At 46.6% G+C, this 12,729-nt stretch overlaps 1 protein-coding gene across 8 annotated transcripts in view; it reads right to left on the bottom strand.

Annotated features, from left to right (window-relative positions):
* The window catches only part of SLC11A2 (solute carrier family 11 member 2), a 475,484-nt gene that overhangs the window by 87,603 nt on the left and 375,152 nt on the right, over nt 1–12,729 (bottom strand). For all 8 annotated transcript variants that reach the window (XR_014960527.1, XR_014960528.1, XR_014960529.1 and 5 more), the window contains 2 exons: nt 10,864–11,013; nt 9,137–9,210 (listed from right to left, as the gene is read on the bottom strand). Coding sequence is in view for 5 of the 8 variants with exons in the window: in XM_085600792.1 (XP_085456918.1) it covers nt 9,137–9,210; nt 10,864–11,013 (224 nt within the window). In the remaining 3 variants the exon portion in view is untranslated. The remainder of the gene's footprint in view (nt 1–9,136; nt 9,211–10,863; nt 11,014–12,729) is intronic.

The raw sequence follows: 12,729 nt of genomic DNA, 5'->3' as shown, positions 1-12,729 counted from the left end.
CTCATGGGTTCTTGGTGAATGCCAGGAAGTCCCAGCTAGTTCCCTCTCAGGATCGCATCTTCCTTGGAGCCCAGTTCTGGACAGATCTGGGCGTAGTCACCTTGCTGGATGCCAGGGTTCGAAAGATTCACTCTCATCTGTGGACCCTGCTGTCTGCTCCCACTCAGCCTGTTTCCCTTTCGATGAGGGTGCAGGGCGATCTGGCTGCCACGGTTTTGTGCCCTGGGCTCGGTGACACCAATATTTTGATGATGTTCATTTTGGGCTGCTGGGTGCCCAATGGTCAGGATTTGACTTTTCTTCCTGTGACGCAGGTGATCCGGGCAGAACTGACATGGTGGCGAGCCCTCTAATATCCTGAAAGGGGTCTCCTTGAGGGATTGTGAGCAGATTGTCATCACGACGGAACTCTGCTCTGGAGTATAAATGTGATTACTCCTGTTGCAAAGTATGGTACATTTTTAGCATGTTATTTATGTGTGATGTGAAAATTAATTGTAATACTTGTCGTTGATATACTGACATTCTGTAGGTTCCTTTACAATAAATTAAATTCTTTACTCAAGATCTGTATCTCTTATGAGGTCCACACGATTAAATAGCCACATTTTAACCACAATATGGTTTCATACAAATGTAAAAAACATCTAAAAAATCTGAAAACTTTGACAAATTGTCTCATTCAAAGGACGCAAAAACAAATACCGAGCTTCTAAAGCATTCAAACATATTTTAAAAATTTATATTTTAATAACAGTGGCCTCAAAAATTGACTTCACAGGGAATGCAGTGCTGGACAAATAAAGCATTATTTAAATTCTGAACTCCCATATTACGAAAATTACAAGATTTATCCTTAGTCCAAGAGTTAAACCTGTTCGCCGTAAGGACATTTAGAGGAAGTAAATTCCTGTGTAACAATGTCAAAGCACTACAAATTCCATGATCAAGGTTCCAAGACAGATACAACTGTGGTTCTCAAAATTGGCATGTAGCAATTATTATGTAAAATTTTCTCTTACCTTTACAACCTTTTACATCAGGACTTTGACTTAAGATCCTAGAAGAATGCCTTAAAAAGCTATTAAGCGGAACAGTAGAAAAGGAGTCTAAGGTTTCCTTCTTTAACCCAAACATATTTAGTGTATTATAAAAATTCCTATAAAACAATTCTTTTTCTTTCTGCATATTAGGAATTTCCGTACTCATAAAACCCCTAGTGAATTCTCATCTCCCCTCAGCAGCCTAAATCCCCAAGTGACCACACCAACCAAACCTTGTACATAGGTACTTGTTAATCCAAGTTCTAGTCTTAGTGCCTGAAATGCTGCCAGGGAGTAAAAATTGCACACCTTCCATAAGCATTCCTTCCCTCTGTCCGGGGAAGAGTAGTGCAGGTGTTCACGGACAACACCACCACCATGTGGTACTGCAACAAACAGGGCGGGTGGGGTTGTGGACCCTATGTCAGGGGGCCCTCCGCCTCTGGACATGGCTGAAACATCAGGGCATTTCCCTAGTGATTCAACACCTGGCAGGTTCCCTGAACGCCAGGGCGGATGAACTCAACCGCAGGTTCATGATGGATCACGAATGGAGTCTTCACTCGGAGGTGATGCAAGGTCTCTTTCGACAGTGGGGAGAGCCTTGGTTAGATCTATTCGCCACCGAAGAGAACGTGCAATGTCAGCAATTCTGCGCGTTGGAATTTCCAAGGCGGCACTGGCTAGGCGACGCTTTGTGTCGCGAGTGGAGTTGCGGTCTGTTGTATGCCTTTCCGTCTAAATCACTTCTGCCCAGAGTGCTGAAGAAGATCAGGCGCGACCGGGCCTGAGTCATTCTTGTGGATCCAGATTGGGCATGAAGAGTCCGGTATCCAGAGCTGCTCAACATGGCCATCGATCCTCCGATCAGACTGCCTCTTCGGGAGGATCTTCTGTCGCAGCAGCAGGGGACGGTCCTCCACCCGAACCTGTCCAGTCTCGACCTCCTTGCGTGGAGACTGAGCGGCGGCAGCTGACGTCTTTCGACCTGTCTCCCGAAGTTGGAGACGTAATCTTGGCAGCCAGGTGTCCCTGCACTAAGATGGTATACACCTGCCTGTGAAACAAGTTTGTGGCATGGTGCACAGCAAAGGCTGTGGATCCCCTTTCTGCCCCTCTTTCTGAAGTTCTCTTGTTCCTGCTTTCTTTAACCCAGCAGGGCTCTGCTCTGGGCACTATCAAGGGCTATCTTTCAGCCATCTCTGCCTTCCTTCGGCTACCAGATCAACCTACTCTTTTCAAGTCCCCGGTAGTTAACCGCTTCTTGAAAGACTCAATGCATCTCTTTTCTCCAATCCCTTTCGTTATGCCTCAGTGGGACTTCAATCTTGTTCTTACCTATTTGATGTGCGCTCCCAGTGAGCTGCTTCATAACTGTCCTTTGAGACTCTTGACTCTTAAGACTGCTTTCCTGGTAGCCTTCACTTCTGCTAGAAGGGTGAGTGAGCTACAGGCCCTTTCTTGTAAACCTCCTTTTCTGTCTGTCCATCCAGACAAGGTAGTTCTCAGGACCCGTCCATCCTTTCTTCCTAAGGTGGACACTGCCTTCCACATCGGGCAGACCATTACTTTGCCCACCTTCTTTCCTCACCCACATCCTTCAAAGGAGGAAGAGAGGCTCCACCATCTGGACCCAAAATGTGCGCTCTCTCTCTATCTGGATCGCACAAAACAGTTCCGGGTGGATGACCACCTCTTTGTTGGCTACGCGGGAGCCAAGAAAGGTCGGGCCGTACACAAACGCACCATTTTTCGATGGGTCGTTTTGTGTATTAAGGCATGCTAATCTCTGGCTAAAAAGGAGCCACCGGTTGGGCTACGTGACCATTCCACCAGGGCGACAGCAGCCACTACTGCCTTGGGAAGAGGAGTTCCTCTAAATGACATCTGTCAGGTAGCCACTGCTGCACACGTTTACTAAACACTACTGCCTGGACAGCCAATTCCGGAGAGACTGCTTCTTTGGCCGTTCTGTTCTCCAGGACTTTCTGGTGTGATCTTGGTTCGCAGACCCACCACCGGGGTTGGTATTACTGGCGTATCTCTGTCCCACCCATCCTTCCTGTTCTGCGAACTGACTTCTAGGGTTAAGGATATCCTTTCAGGGCCCTAGCTTTTTGCACCAGGAGTCAGTGTCTTGCATGGCTCTGCGTTTCTGGCGCGGAAAGTCGTGTACAGAACCATACGTCAGCGCACAAGGGCGGCATCTAAGTAGCTGCTGCGACGTCATCCCAGCGACCACGATGCCGACGACGGACGCGGAGCCGACCGACGTCACCTTCCGACGCGCATAGGTACTGCTAACGAAAAAACTTTCCGGATCCAGTTTGACGCCTGGGGGTAATTCTAAGGTAAGGAATCTATAACTAACTAATGTTTCTTACAGATACATCGTTACCGAAGGTAAGTAACTAGTTTTACTGTACCGGTCTACTCTATGCAGATTACATTGTCATTCTTGATTTAACACTTCATCTAATGAGCTGAGTAATCGATTGTTATACTTTATAGATCCTCATTTTTTGTAAATCAATGTGTCAAAAAGTAAGGTTTTGATATTTTGTTTTAACTGTAACAAGCCTGTGAAGTCTTGCAACTACTTTGGGTATGTTAATGGGGAGAAGCTGGAAGTGGTGAATCTGTATATTTATTTAGGTAAACTTATTTCCAGCTCTATAAGTGATATGGATCACATTTGTCATAGTTCTTTCAAGCCTTTATCTCATACCAACGAGTTATGGCCCTTTTAAAATGCAGTGAGCCGTGCTTTCTGTATATCTGGCAAAAAATCCTCCCGACTGCTGTATTCGATAGAGACAATGGATATTGTATATTGGTCTTTTTTTTGTTGAGAAAATGGAAGCAAACATTTTTCAGTGCAAGACGAATCGCCCGAAGCTCCAGAAGGTTGATCTGGAGCCCGGACTCTGCCAGAGACCAGAGGCCTCTTATCTCCGCCTCCCCCATGTGGCCGCCCCATCCCAGAAGGTATGCGTCCGTCACCACCGTGTGTTCTGGTTGGGGAAGGGAGAGCGATCTGCCATTGACCCAATCCTGGTTCGTGAGCCACCACTGCAGCTGTTTAGCAGTGCCCTCCGAGATCTGGATGCAATCGGACAGATTTCCCTGATACTGCGCCCACTGGAACCTCAGGTCCCACTGCAGAGCCCGCATATGCCACCTGGCATGATCGACCAACAGGATGCAGAAGGCCATGAGGCCCAGCAGCCTCAGAGTCATTCTGACCGAAACCCGGGATAGAGGCTGAAAGATCGGAATCATAGCCCGAATATCCCGGACTCCCTGTTTGGGAGGATAGACCCGAAACCGCTTCGTGCCCAGAACTGCTTCGATGAAGATGAGCTTCTGAGAGGGAATCAGGTGCGACTTCGGCACATTGATGGAGAACCCCAGCGAATGCAGGAGATCGACCGTGGTCTGGAGGTAGGAGACGGCTCCCAGGGGCGAGCCCGTCTTCAACAGCCAGTCGTCGAGATAGGGGGGGGAAGACAAACTGCGCAATGAGCTGCGACCACCGCCATCACTTTCTTTAACACCCGAGGGGCGCTGGTAAGGCCAAAGGGGAGCACGGTGAATTGAAAATGCTCGTGGCCTACCATGAACCGTAGGTAACGCCGGTGGGCCGGCAGGATGGGGATGTGAAAATAAGCATCCTGCAAGTTAAATGCTACCATCCAGTCTTCCGGGTCGAAAGCAGACAAGACCTGAGCAAGCGTCAACATCTTGAACTTCTCCTTCCGGAAGAAGCGATTGACGTCCCTGTGTTCCAAGATAGGATGCAGGCCCTTGTCCTTCTTGGGAACCAGAAAGTAGTGGGAGTAACAACCATGACCTACTTCTGGGACAGGAACGTGCTCGATGGCTCACTTGGCTAAGAGAGCCGTAACTTCCTGCTGGAGAAGGGCCAGATGATCTTCCGACATGCAGCGGTATCTCGGTGGCATGGCTAGAGGGGTAGTCTTGAAGGGGAGGGAGTAGCCCCTTCGGACTATCTGCAAAACCCACCTGTCAGACGTGATGGTGCGCCAGTGGGAGAGGTGATGGCGGATCCTGATGCCCACTGGCGTTTGATGGGCCTGAAAGGTCAGACTAGGAGGGTTTGCAGGCTGCTACAGTGAAGGGGGTTTGTGGACTGGCCCGCCCGCTGGCCCCTGGAACCCTGACGGTTGTTCCCACGCCTCCGGCCATGCAAAGGTTTGGTAACTTGCTGTGGCCCATGGCTCTGGGCGGGACGTAGAGGGGCACCCCTTACGTAGCCACAAAAGAGGCGAAAAGCAGACTGCGCAGGGCGGGTGTAGAGGCCCAAGGACTTGGCCGTAGCTCGTGAGTCCTTAAAAACGCTCTAGAGCGTTGTCTGCTTTGTGGCCAAAAAGGCGCCAGCCACCAAAGGGCATGTCCATCAAGGTGTTCTGGACATTCCCGGAAAAGCTAGTGGACCTCATCCAGGCGTAGCGACGAAGCGCTACTGACGTGGAAATAGTTCTGCCCAGAGAGTCGGCGGTGTCCAGCCCACAACGTATCGCAAACTTCGCTGAGTTTCTACCGGCGGCAACAGCCTGCGAGAGCACTGCCCAGGCCTCCTCCGGACACTGAGGCAGCACCTGCGCCACCGTATCCCACACCGAGTGGGAATAACGGCCCAAGAGACATGCAGTGTTTACGGACCGCAGTCCTAAACTGGTGAAAGAGAAAATGTTCTTACCAAGGTGGTAAAGCTTCTTGGATTCCCTTTCCGGTGGAGGCGGGGTGGTGTGTTGGGAGAGGAAAGTGGGGGTCACCTAGAGCCGGGCGGTGGCGTCGGGCAATCATCCTGTCCACGGATGTCGGAGAGGGCCTCACTGAACGGCAGCAGGGGCTCCGAAGAGCTCGCAGACGGTTGAAGCACCTCTGTCAGGAAGCTCGAGGTTAAGAGCCTCAGCTGCCCTACGCAACACCACTGTGTACGACGCTCCCTCCTCCATAGCCACGGTAGGAGGAGACAACATGCCAAGGTCAGGTGAAATGTCAAGACCACTGGCATCCCCCAGTTCCTCTCTCCAGTCCTGGTCAGAACCTAGCTGATCAGTTAAAGGGTCCCCATATCATTTTAAGGGTCCCCTGACACCTCCCAGTCCTCCTCCTCATCGTCTGGTTGCCACTCAGGTTGCAAAGAGGCTCCAGGAGTGAACAGGGGCACCAAGTACCCGTCGGCGCCGGGTCCACGTCAAGATGGAGGCCGGGGTCGAGCGCGGATGTGGTGCCGTCGGAGCGGCGCCGGTGGAGGTGTAACGAGGTCAACCAGCACCGATCCGGATCCAGGTCTGGATCCAAGGGGGGCCTGCGGTGCCGAGGCCGGAGCCGCCGGCAGTGAAGACCTAGGCCTCCCAACCGAGTCCGCGGGGTCCGATGGCGCGCCGGCGGGGTCGGTTCCCCCAAAGATGGTATGCATCGCCTCGTAGAACGTACAAAGCTGGGTGGGAGTCGCTCCGGGTCCCGGAAAGGGAGGGAAACTCGGAGTCGACTCTACAGGCTCCGCGCGCAGAGCCGCAGGAGGGGCACCACCCGCATGCCTCGTCGATTGACGAGGAGAAGTCGAAGAGCGACGAAGCTTCTTTGACTTCTTCTTATGCTTCGACTTACCCGACCCCGAGTGCGAAGACTCAGAAGATTTTGAACCGGAGTGGTGATGGCTCTGTGACCGGTCCCTCGACCTCCCTCTCAACCGGCCGACTGCCGGTTTCGGAACCGCTCCCGCAAAGCCTTCGGCGCTATCGACCGGCAGTCAGAGCACGACTTGGGGTTGTGGTCGCGCTCCAGGCAAAAAAGACACACGCAGTGCGGATCCGTCACCGACATCATGCGATGACAGAAACCGCAGGCCTTGAAACCGGGCATCCCTCGTGCACCTTCAGAGTCGAAGACTCGAAAAAGAAGTCAACAAGAGTCGAGAAAATGTTAGTAACAAAATGACAGAGATACCGCTCTTCCTGGATCTGCGCTTGCTGGCACGGAAAAAGAAAGAGCTGACGTAAGCGCGCAAGGGCGGCGTCTAAGTAGCTGCCGCAACGTCATCCCAGTGATCACGATGCCGACACGCAGAGGTACTTCTGATGAAAAAACTTTCCGGATCTAGTCTGACGCCTGGGGGTAATTCTAAGGTAAGGAATCTATAACTAACGCATTTCTTTCAGATATGTCCCCCTATTCATGATGTTGTAGCAGATTGGAGATCTATACGTACAACAATATAGGAGCGAGACAGCAGCATTGTTCTAAAACATTTTTGGTGGGCATTACAGAGGACAAACCCTGGTCACTTCCTAATAGCACTTTGCACCAAGTAGCAGAATGTAAGGCAATAATTTATTTACGCATTTATATGCCATACCTAATCTATGCCGTTTTTTTTCCATAACGCTGGGTGATCCACTATCAAATCCTGTGGAAAAATCTATGAAAGCTGCATAGACATGGAGGCCATGAGCAATAACACACTTTTCCACAATTCACTGCAACAATAAGATTCTATCTAAGGTCACAGGGAGTGATTTTTCTTAAACTCGGCTTGTTCCATAGGCATGTTCCAGAATACTTTTGACAGTTTTCCTACTGCATCTAAGAGAGCAATTCGACAATAATTGTAGGAGATATTGTGAAAGCCCTTAACATGCTACCAAGGGAATATAGTGTGATGTTCTAAGTGGAGGTCCACCAACATATAACACTGCTCAGTTATTGAAAGTATAAGAGTAGAAGCATAGCGCTCCAACCAAAACCCGTAAAGTGCATGGGCTGAAATCTAGCGTCACCGTCTACAGTCCCATGACATCTCTGCCCTAAGAAACCTCTGGTTCCATCCCATAAACCTTCATTTTAAGTCATGGAAACTAATGACACAAGCACCAAACCTGTTGCCAGGGAGAAGAAGACCATTCAAGCACATCGAAGTGTAAAAGGCAAATGCCCCTGCAACCCTGAACAGAAAATGCTGCCTGGATAGATTGGGAAGACTCCTAGAACAGCAGAACAAACTTAATCATTAATAGACACCCTTTCCAGATACAACATCCAAGGTTTGCACCCAAACATCTGGTCTCATACAAGACAAATAGGAGTCCAAGGTTAGACTCTAAGGGTATGAACTAACAAAAAAGGAGGGGTAGGAAACGGCCTAGCGATGGCCTATAAGGTCAGTGATGGGCAATGGGATTCTGCACAAGCACGTTTTGCTCATGTTCTCATCGTTTGCTTAGAAACTAAAATAAGGACCCATGCTACCCCTTTACTGCCCTGCCTCTACCTGGGAGACAAAGAAATGTGAAGTGACAGAATCATTTCACAGCAATATTACACTGTCACTCTCCTGTTTTCAGATGATCAACAATTCCTTAGAATTCCAGAGCTGAAAGTGGAATATCACTTAGCAATGTCGTACGACATTGATGTAACATGTGAGAAGGACTACCGGGGCAGGACGAACAGGTAATACAAATGATCACTGGCCTCCATACGCAGGCATATGCATTGCAGCTCACATTTTCTAGGCACAGACGCTTGATGATCTCAAACACTAGCCAGACATTTCAGGTCTGGAATCAAATTCTGCTAGGACAATAACAGCCTTGGTACTATTTCCTCATCGCTGAGAAGCCGGATACTTCTATTTAGGAGTAATCTTAGATATTAGTATTGACTGTTTCTTGACAGGGAGTCTGTACGCCTAACGTACTTTCAGTAACACCCCAATGCTTCACCCCATACCGCAACCTTAACGATTTAGCGGGGATGCACGAGTTGCTGTACATAACCTTTTTTCGTCAGTACGAAACCCTGTTCCTCAACCACACTACTTCCTCTGTCACACTCATTCAACCAGACCATGTACATACTTGCCCCATAACAGTTGAACAGATCACACACTTTCCTTTAAAACTGGTTACTGTAGGTAAATAATAGCAGCCTGGCCTACTAAGAACCAAGACAACAGCCATATATGTGTCTTTTCAATATCTACACCCATCTAGTTCAAAAGGATTTTATACCATGTACATTATATTCAATTGCAAGAAGGCACCATGCACTCTAATACTTACAGTCCATTTGCGAAATCATTCATCACAGGCCGTAGGCTGGTGAAGGTGAGAATGGGGATCAGAGCAAAGGGAAGCTGAAAAATACAGAATAAGGAAAGAAAAGTTATTCATCAAAATATGAAAGAACTAAATTGACAACTCTTAAGCAAAACCATGGAATGGACAAGGTATTTCTGCTACTTAAGTGGTGTCTCTATATTTCTAGTTGTGAATTATTTGTTATCTAGTCTCCCAGAGCAAAGTGCCCCATCATTTCCCTATTATTAAAACATGAGAAGAGCATGTAATTGCACTATGAAGAAGAACCTACATTAACAATATACACAAGAGTCTGGTTAAAAATTGTATTTGAACTGTTTGTGGCCATGTCATTCTAAGAATACTTACTATAAATATATTGTTGGTAGAGATTAATTTGATTAGCAAAAATAATACAAAGACTAGTTTGAAGGTTTTGTTTTAGGAATACAAAAGCCCCTTTAACACATGTCCTACCTGCTTTCAACTATATGCAGAATAGACAGGTGAACTTCTGAAAGCTAGTGCAATATATGATTTTTGTATTCCTTTAAATGTTACAATAAATGCATCTGCAACCTACAACACATAAAAGAAGGATAAGAGTAACAATTTGCACATGTCAGCAGGACCTTTAGACACAGCCAGGAGCGGCTCGTGTAGGGGAAAAGAGGCGGGGCGGGGGTGGATGGGGAACAACGGAGAATTTTGTTTTTCAAAAAAAATAACTTACCTGCTGATCTCCAATATTGCGCTCTTCTACTCCTCTCCACTGCAAGCACAGGCTCGCAGACTGCCGTGCGGCCAATCCTGAAGATGTTCTCATACATGACCGCAGCTTTAGGATTGGCCTGAGCGCCGTGAATGTGCGCATGACAGTTTAGCCAACCTGAGACGACCGGCCAAACCGTCATGTACACTGACAACAGTGCCCATTACTTCCCCTCCAGTACTCTCACCCCCCTGGGTCTCCTCCCCGAGTCTCGGCAGATAATCACTTAGAAGAAAAATAAATTGATAATAAAACTAGTTTTAAACCCGTTTTATTTTCAAGTTTTTGAGGGTGCTGACAGGGTGGAGGGTGACGCTCCTCTGCCATAGCAAAGGAGCTAACGCTGCCCACAGCTCTTAATTTACACACAAAAATGTTTATACATGCAATAAAAAGGCAAGCTCTATATGACATTAGGATTGGCCATTCTGCATACTCATGTAACACCTGGGCTCTATAGTTTATCCAGATGGTTGAGCACTTGATGCAGAGGTCTTTGTCTAATCTGCTAAACACAAGTTTGTATGCTGGAAAGGGCAAATAAATATTTTATCAGGCAACGGTTGCTAAAATGAGTACTGTGAAGATTAAAATCGTTTGGGTGTTAGGTGGATTCTATTCCTCCATCTCCTGCTGTTTCCAGTTCCTGGTCTCTCACACACCAGAATTGGTCTACAAATGAGTGATTGAACAAACTGCTAGATGACCTTTTCATTCTTTAATTTGCTAATCACAATGGGAGAAGTTAGCAGGTGGTGAAAGGCTTTACGTTTGCATAGATACATTACAGACGTCAAGCCCTTCTGATGTATTTCATATGACACATCCAATGAATTAAACAACCAATATTACAAAATTATCTACGATCATCAAAAAAAGAAGGCAAAACAACAGCAATCATGGCTCCCCGAGAAAAGCCTCTACTAGAGCTCCTCACCTGCAGACTCTGGAGAACATTGAGGAAGTCATTCATCCCTGTCAGACGGTGGACGTCTTGGAAAACAGCCACCAGCAGGGTTGGAGTGATAGCAATAGAACGGGTAAGGATCACTCGAGCAAAGCGGGACCATTTCAGGTTCAAGAATCCCTTGAAAAGTAAAATAAATAAACAAAAGGAAAACATTAAAAAGCTTTATGCTATTCTGAGTAATGAGCATGGACTGAATTCCCCATTTCCCTTAGCCCAATTCATGTTTGTTGTGTTCCATACGAGTTTTACGGACATTAGTCAACTGGTTTTCTTCACCACAACTGTCTGTTTTGGAACCACTATGCACACTTACCTACATTTGTATAGTGGCATCCCAGGGTTTTTACCTCATCGCAGTATTGTATTTATTTAAGAGAATGGCGTTGGAGTGTATGCATCGCTTAAAAAGATACCATTGTTGTCAAGAGTGAGCATAGTACTTTAGTGCTTAGAAGAATTAAAAACACAACAGTAGGTTTTTTAACAAAATTACTACTAAATGTATCTACCAAATAAAAAGTATTGTCACAATGATTCCTTTGAGACAATCATCTCCTATGTTTGAGGGAACAGAAGGAGAGAGAGCATAAGACACATGCACTCCCATGAGAGCAGAATACGAAATAAAAGAAATCCCTTGAGGTATGCAGTGAAGTATAAACTCACTCAACATCCTGTGATTCTGGGCAAATCACTTAATCTCCCCGTGCCTAACAAAATGAATGTGTCCTCCTGTAATGCAACTGGTGCTCATGTAAAGTGCTCCGATACCTTCGGGTCAAGTGCGCACTATATAAAACTCAGAAGAAAAAAATTAGGTCTGCTGAAGCAGTTAGGGCAAGAGCGCTAAAAAGCAAATCTAAAGCATTTTTTCACATTTCCATATACGATTATTTTTGTTTCTTTTTTTTAATACAGGGTGCATGCAGTTAGGAGCTCATTTAAGAACACTAAAATATTTTTATCTATACAGAGTACTTTGTAAGTGCACCATTTACTCTCTCAATAAAGGCATGATCATAAGTACCATGTCATTTCTTAACATACCACAAAAAATTGTTTCCATTATATGTCTGACATACAAATGATAAAAATGTATGAGTGCGTAGGTTCTCAACACAATCTCTGCATTTCTTAATTTAGATTTAATTGCGTATCAGATATGTGCAGTTGTTCATTACTTCATATGATGTGAAATGATTACATGCTTGTATGCGAAACAAGGCACTAGGCTACTATCCCCCATATGAGTCTATTTTCTATTGAAGATGGTGGAAGACGTGCTACAAAAATAACTGTCTCACATAAATGTAGTCTCGTCTATTGCCTAAAGCTTTTACAAATGGGTGTTTCAGATATTAATGCATCCATTGTGTGTGTGTGTGTGTGTGTGTGTGTGTGTGTGTGTGTGTGTGTGTGTGTGTGTGTGTGTGTGTGTGTGTGTGTGTGTGTGTGTGTGTGTGTGTGTGTGTGTGTATATATATATATATATATATATATATATATATATATATATATATATATATATATATATTAGCAGTCCGTGACTTCACAGAGAAGAGGGATCATTGAATCACCGCTTCACGGCCCGGCTCGACACTGCATGTTGGGGCAGAACGTTGGGGACTAAAGGGAGTCCTGAATTTTAATCACGGGGTTTTCGCCATATCATTAAACCCCCACCCTTACTTGGTATTACAGCGTCCATTGAAGGACATTAAGCAGGCTCCACAATCCGTACTTACCGGAACATGGCATTTTGGGAATTGCAGTCTATGACACCAGACTGCAGCTGCAATCACTCAAGGCGGAGCCAGCTGACCTTCCGTCATG

Source organism: Triturus cristatus, chromosome 4_2, assembly GCF_964204655.1.
Source record: "Triturus cristatus chromosome 4_2, aTriCri1.1, whole genome shotgun sequence".
Classification (NCBI taxonomy): Eukaryota; Metazoa; Chordata; class Amphibia; order Caudata; family Salamandridae; genus Triturus; species Triturus cristatus.
This window is presented reverse-complemented; position numbering and strand designations above follow the sequence as displayed.